The following is a 5,947-nucleotide window of genomic DNA, read 5'->3' as shown; positions in this document are numbered from 1 at the left end:
AGATTTTTATTCATACAAAACTATTATATGATTCTATTCTAATATATGGCTCAAACAGTCATAAAAAATAAAAAAGAGCTAACCATTTCCTACAGCTCTGAAAGACAGTCTGGAAGGCTCTGAGTTCAGAACCATGTACAACCCAACAAGACCATATCGATCGTCTTGCGATCAAGGTGGTCAAAAAGTCATTTATATAGTACTGTATCAACAACATGTAGCTACTCATGCAAGCAGCCCTGGTATCCAGAAGCTATTTAATTATGTAAATACAAACGAAATAATCGACTAAATGCTGCTTTAGCATCTCCTGGCAATTAGAAATCTGGGAATGGCCTTTCACAGTACTTCACCTCAATCACAAGTCTAATTTACTGCTGCCTCCATTACAGACAGACACACACGCTAGTGAGAGAATGCTTGAACACACAAGCTTGAGTACAGAAGAACAGTTGCACATCTTTGTGCAGAGTATCAGAAATCTTGCTCCTTTGTAATAATTAATTAATAATCAGAGGCTTTTGAAAAGAACACATTCAGCATAAATAGAGGAAAGAATAGCAGTTATCCATCACTAACTTAATATTCAGCATTCAAAGTAAGTCAAAACATAACACCAATAGCAGCAAAATGACTTGGGGTTTTAAAATATCTGGACATTAGCTGGAATTTTCTATCACCTATAGTGGCAGCGAGTAACTGAAAAAAGCATACATTCAAATAGCTTTTAATTCACAGATGTCAGAACATGTGAAATGCATCTTAATACCCAACTTTTTCAGCAACATAAGGTTGCAATAATATTACCTTACAAGAAGTAGCTATTGTTACTGAAAATCTGAGCAGTCACTCCAGGCCTTAACATAGTATATCAAAAAAGATATGAAGCCAAAACTGCACATGTACAAAACAGCTCATATACGTAAACTTCATATTCAACTTTTGTTTGCAAAGACACCTATTCCTTACCTGCCTGCTGGGGAAGAAAATAAGAAAACCAATATTGCTAATTAGACTGTCAGGAAACAAGATGTCACAATACAAATAATTTTATTCCAAAGATAAGCAAGTCTGCTCCCATGATTTTTTTCAGTAAAACTGATGAGAGACTAAACTAAATTTCCTATATACTCTCAAACAGTTTTTGAAATAAGATATATATATTGCTGTACTATATATAGGAAAACAAATGTAAAGAATACCCCCTGCTTTGCCCTCCCAAGGCAGAACACGGCACCATGGCACTGCTGAAAAGTTTAAATGTTACTGAAGTACTTAATGCTATAAAGATAACATACATTCATTTAACACACATTGGCATCAGCTATACAATCTTAAAAGCATAGGTTAAGAGGAAAGAAAAGTTCGGTAAAACCTTCAATAGAACAATAAAAGCAGCAAACGTTTCCCCTCCTTGGAATTGAAAACATGTTTAAGAGTCTACTTTAAACATTTTAAGAAAAAAAATACACACACAAAAAAGCAATTACTTTGTCTTGGGCAAAGATAGCCTTGCCCTGGAGGCAGGGTGATATTTAAACATTTATTTCTGATTATAAGTTTTGACCTAATGTAAAAACAGTTTATTGTTTTAGTTTTATCCAAGGAATTTGTGAACCTGATAGGATATGCTACCAGTTTTTTTAAACTTTTGCTTTCCTAGCTATTTTTATCTTGTGGAGGCTGACACTAAACATTTACTAGAGCTTTATGGCTTGTTCTCTCACTGCTTTTATTACAAACCATTCAAGTGGAAAGTTGTTAAGTGTGCAGTTCAAATTCATAGGTGCTTGTTTTCCACTGGTTGACATCTGCATTGATCATGGTGCGCTCTGTGAAAGTAACCCGTCCTTCTGAATCGATGAGAATGACTGTGTTAGTCCTAAAACAACAGAAGGGTAGAAGGTTAAGCCTTGTGTCCGTTATATAAATTTGCAGGGTCCCATCCCTTACCCCCAAAGGTTTTAGCTCATTTTTTTTCTTGACCACATCATCACCACACTAGTAGGGCAGAAATGATCCTGGCAAGATCAAATGGGCACTTTCAGTCCCTTCTGTCACTCCACTGCTCTGATTCCCTGTTGTGTGTCACCTGCTGCAAGTGCAAAGCTGCTCATTTACAGAGACCACGATAAAAAGTTTAGCTTTTTTTAGTGCCAGTGTTTCATTCATAAGTAGCATAAAAACAAGTTTTTCTTCACAGCCTATGTGTACCCTGATGGGTTATTCATATCAATACTACTCTTTCATTCCTTCCTTTCAAATCAGTTGTCCATTAAGATTTAAACATCGTTAATTATTATCATAGGACACTGATACACAATCACAGAAAAACTTTTCTCTCTCTAGGAACCTTCCAAAGAGGAAGTTTGTTTTCATGAAAAGCAGATTCCAAGCATCTATGCCACTTTGTCATGTGTAAGCTGTTATTGCTCTCTGGACACTGCAGTACCCTGCTAGAGAGGTGACTAACAAAAGTAGGAGTTTTCCACCATCCAGATGTAGTGGCTTTCCCCAAGTCATTTCACAGTTCTTCACTCATGTGAAAAAAAGCTTAGTTTCCTCAGAAGAATATAATTAGGCCTAATTAACAATCTCTATTCACTAAACCATGTCACTAAGGGAAAGAAGTGTGACCGTACAGCTATAGTAGCAAGGAAGACTTGAAATATAGGGTTAATTCACCAGTAAGAGGTCAGTATTTATACTGAGTTATCCCAGTTTCCTAGAGTTAGAGTTCCCTATCAGCAGCAACAAGGTTCACCGATAATTTTGTCCCATTGAGGATTAAAGGCAAGATGCATTGCATTATTCTGTTCTTCCTGAAGCTTTGGTAGAACAGTTTGAGCAGAAAGTGAAAATGTCCCAGTAAAAACAGCAACATCAGTTAGGGGAAAAGTGGAAATACATGTTCTTTTGAACAAGAGTAATAGGTTTTTCATGTATGAGACTGGCAGCTACATACTACAATGACGTGTAAAAAATTTAGCTATGCAGATGAAACTATTCTTGTTCTTGGAAGATAACTGTGTTCTGCAGTTTCTCAGGTATAGAAGATAATTGTGTTTTGTGATAAAAACATTATTTCAAAGATTTTAATGTTTTGATAGGATCAAAATTAGAAGTGGTCAGAGCTGCTACTATGCTAGGGAACCAGGAGAACTGTATTATCTTGTCTTGGATGAACTGAAGCTACGTCACACTCCCCACCAAACGTGAACCCTAATGTGTGCTGAAAATGCTGATCAGCAGCAAATCTAAGACACCAGAATACTGAGCAAGGAAATGCTGAGCAAGGAAACACTTTACTAAATTATACTTGGTGAATATCTGAACAAATTTAAAGCAGTCATTATAGAGTTAAAACTTATAGCAGCATAATTTTGATTTGAGATATGCTTTGAGTACACATCTATTTTTGACTACAAATTTTTTACCTTGTTCCATAACCTGGGCAACGAACACATATAGCTGCATACTTGTTCAATATAGGACGTATGTAATCCTTCCCTTGGTCTTCAATTGCAGGGTCTGGTAACTGACTGAAAAGAGAAGTAAAAAAAAAATATTAATTCTCCAATATTAAAACGTTCATCCCACTTGAACCACGCTGTGTTGACTGAGTGGTTGATAAATAACAATCACTTTTCAAAAAGTACAGAAGTGTGAATTGTGTTCAAGACTATAGTATTAGGACCAAAGATAAAACAGCTTGTAAGCTCTCTCCCATAGAGATTCTTTCAAAGTCTTGAACTTTTCTCTCACTTCAATAATTTTTTCATATCCTGACATGTTTTTCACTTTCCTTGTTATTCTTTGTCTGTATTTTAATTTCAATTAAAACATTAATGATCAAGTAACTTGAGGCACATCACACATAAACCAGCATTCATCCATTTAGACTCCAGCTCTTTTTGTGTCAAAGAACCATTATTATAGCAGGGTTCTTGTTTGATTTTTAAGCCTCCATCTTCAAGAAATAATCCCATTTCTGCCTCCTAGCACAGACCCAGTTGTACATCTAAAATTACAATAATTCAGCAGCCTATCAGCTGTACAATGAATGTTGGGGAAGAGGGCAAAAAAAAAACAGACTGTCAATTCAACCCCATTTTCAGAGCTCATCCTGATCTGTAAAGAAAGCTGTGTAATTTGTTATACTGTAGCTGACCTTTACATCTAAATGGAATAATTTTCTTTGTTATTATGGTGAAGAGGACCTGTGCGTGCTCCAAGGAGAAGCAAGAATAGGTGCAACTCTAGTGCGAATAATTCTAGTGTGAATATAGCAACTAAGCACTTCTCACTCCCGTGTTGGAGCATGCCACGTCGTAACAGACACGGCACATGGCAGGGCACTTCAGCCTGTGAGAACTGTCAGCTTCTATTTCGTACTCCACCACCAGCCATTCTACCTACTTAATTCCTGTAACACACACACACACACAGTGATCATAAAGTAATATGCAATATTTTAAGAAAGTGCAAAGCTAGTGCGTATCAATGTGTTAGTACTTATTATGAAAAAAAATTTCATCTGGAGGTGTGCTTATGAAAGATTACAGTCTTAGTTTTAAATATTGCTTTTTGTAAGTAAATATTTCCCTTTTATAGTCAGATGATTTCAGATGAGATCCTACTGAATTACTGAACATCAAGGAAAGATCAGTTGTACTATATTGTGTCTTCTACCTTTATTCTACCTTCTACCTTTAGTCAATTAATATAAGGCAAAAGTTTATTTTCTGTCAAAATAGTTTCCACATGCCATTTTTAAACTGGTTATATCACATTTTGAGTAACCTCCGGCTATCATGTTCTTACGGCTCTTGATTATTCATCACTGTAAGAAGCTCCTGCACCAAGTCTTCTTTGGTAAGGCCTTCACTTCTCTTGACCACTTCTGTGAAAAGCTGCTTCCCGTATTGAAGTTTTCTCCACGGTGTATCCAACAAAGAATTACTCAATCCATATATTCCTATACATACAAAACAGTGCAACAAATCAAATATCTATTTATGTCAAAAAAACATCCCCCCCCCCCCCAAAAAAAAAAAAAGTAACTTATTAAGCTTTGGAACAAATAAAATTAACTTGTGTACCATGAAAAAAATAATTTCATAATTACCTTATCCCACACAGTCTGAGAGACAAAAACAAATGCTGTCAGAAAATTTATCATGAATCTCTTATTATAATTTCCTTATTCATCCTATTGCCAGCTTTCATTTTACTTAAAAAATAAGTGAGGTCATTAAACTATGTATCAAAGATGTATATAAAGTGGTAAAAGAAATACAACCTCCCTTCAAACAGTAAGAGTCTCCTAGCTGTGTTTGTAATAAAATAACCTAACCATTTGTCAGCAACTCTTCTGGACCACTACTTCCGACTGTTTTAGTAGGGGGTTGAAAAAACCCTCACAAAACCAACACACAAACAGAAAAAAAAACCCAAAATATCCACTTGAGGGCATCATTGCTTCAAGTTTACTAAAATTTGCTGAATTTGAGATTTTCAGCACTGTTATTAACACAGTGTGCACTGTGGTGTGAAATCAGGTGAAATACCAAAGCCTTTTTTTCCTCCAGAACACAACAGTAATAGAAACATCAGGTTATCACATAACCTAAGCACAAACTAAGTCACGATCATGATATTGTTGAGTTTATTTTGGTAAAGCAACTTTAATCCTTTAAGCTTTGTGTGTCATGAAATTAATGAAATCTGTAATAAGGAGGTTATGAGATAAGTTTACAATTTAAAAGCAATAACCATCAGGTATTTACAGACCAGTCCCTGGGGACCACTTTTAGCTGCATAGTATCTACATCCTTACTAAATAATGGAGGGGGAGAATAAATTTAATTGGAAAGGGTATTCTGGTGATCTGCAATTGTCATTACAGATTTCACAAATTTTAATACAATCTAAGTGATTCCCAAGC

General features: G+C 35.6%; 1 protein-coding gene across 1 annotated transcript in view; it reads right to left on the bottom strand.

Annotated features, from left to right (window-relative positions):
• Positions 1-1,565: 1,565 nt before the first annotated feature.
• Positions 1,566-5,947, bottom strand: part of TANGO2 (transport and golgi organization 2 homolog (Drosophila)) — a 21,075-nt gene continuing 16,693 nt past the window's right edge. Inside the window, exons 6-8 of the mRNA XM_010075002.1 lie at positions 4,825-4,978; positions 3,438-3,542; positions 1,566-1,882 (exon numbers count right to left, since the gene is read on the bottom strand). Of these exons, the coding sequence (XP_010073304.1) occupies positions 1,762-1,882; positions 3,438-3,542; positions 4,825-4,978 (380 nt within the window). The 3' untranslated portion in view covers positions 1,566-1,761. The remainder of the gene's footprint in view (positions 1,883-3,437; positions 3,543-4,824; positions 4,979-5,947) is intronic.

Source organism: Pterocles gutturalis, unplaced genomic scaffold (genome assembly GCF_000699245.1).
Source record: "Pterocles gutturalis isolate BGI_N339 unplaced genomic scaffold, ASM69924v1 scaffold2982, whole genome shotgun sequence".
Lineage (NCBI taxonomy): Eukaryota > Metazoa > Chordata > Aves > Pterocliformes > Pteroclidae > Pterocles > Pterocles gutturalis.
This window is presented reverse-complemented; position numbering and strand designations above follow the sequence as displayed.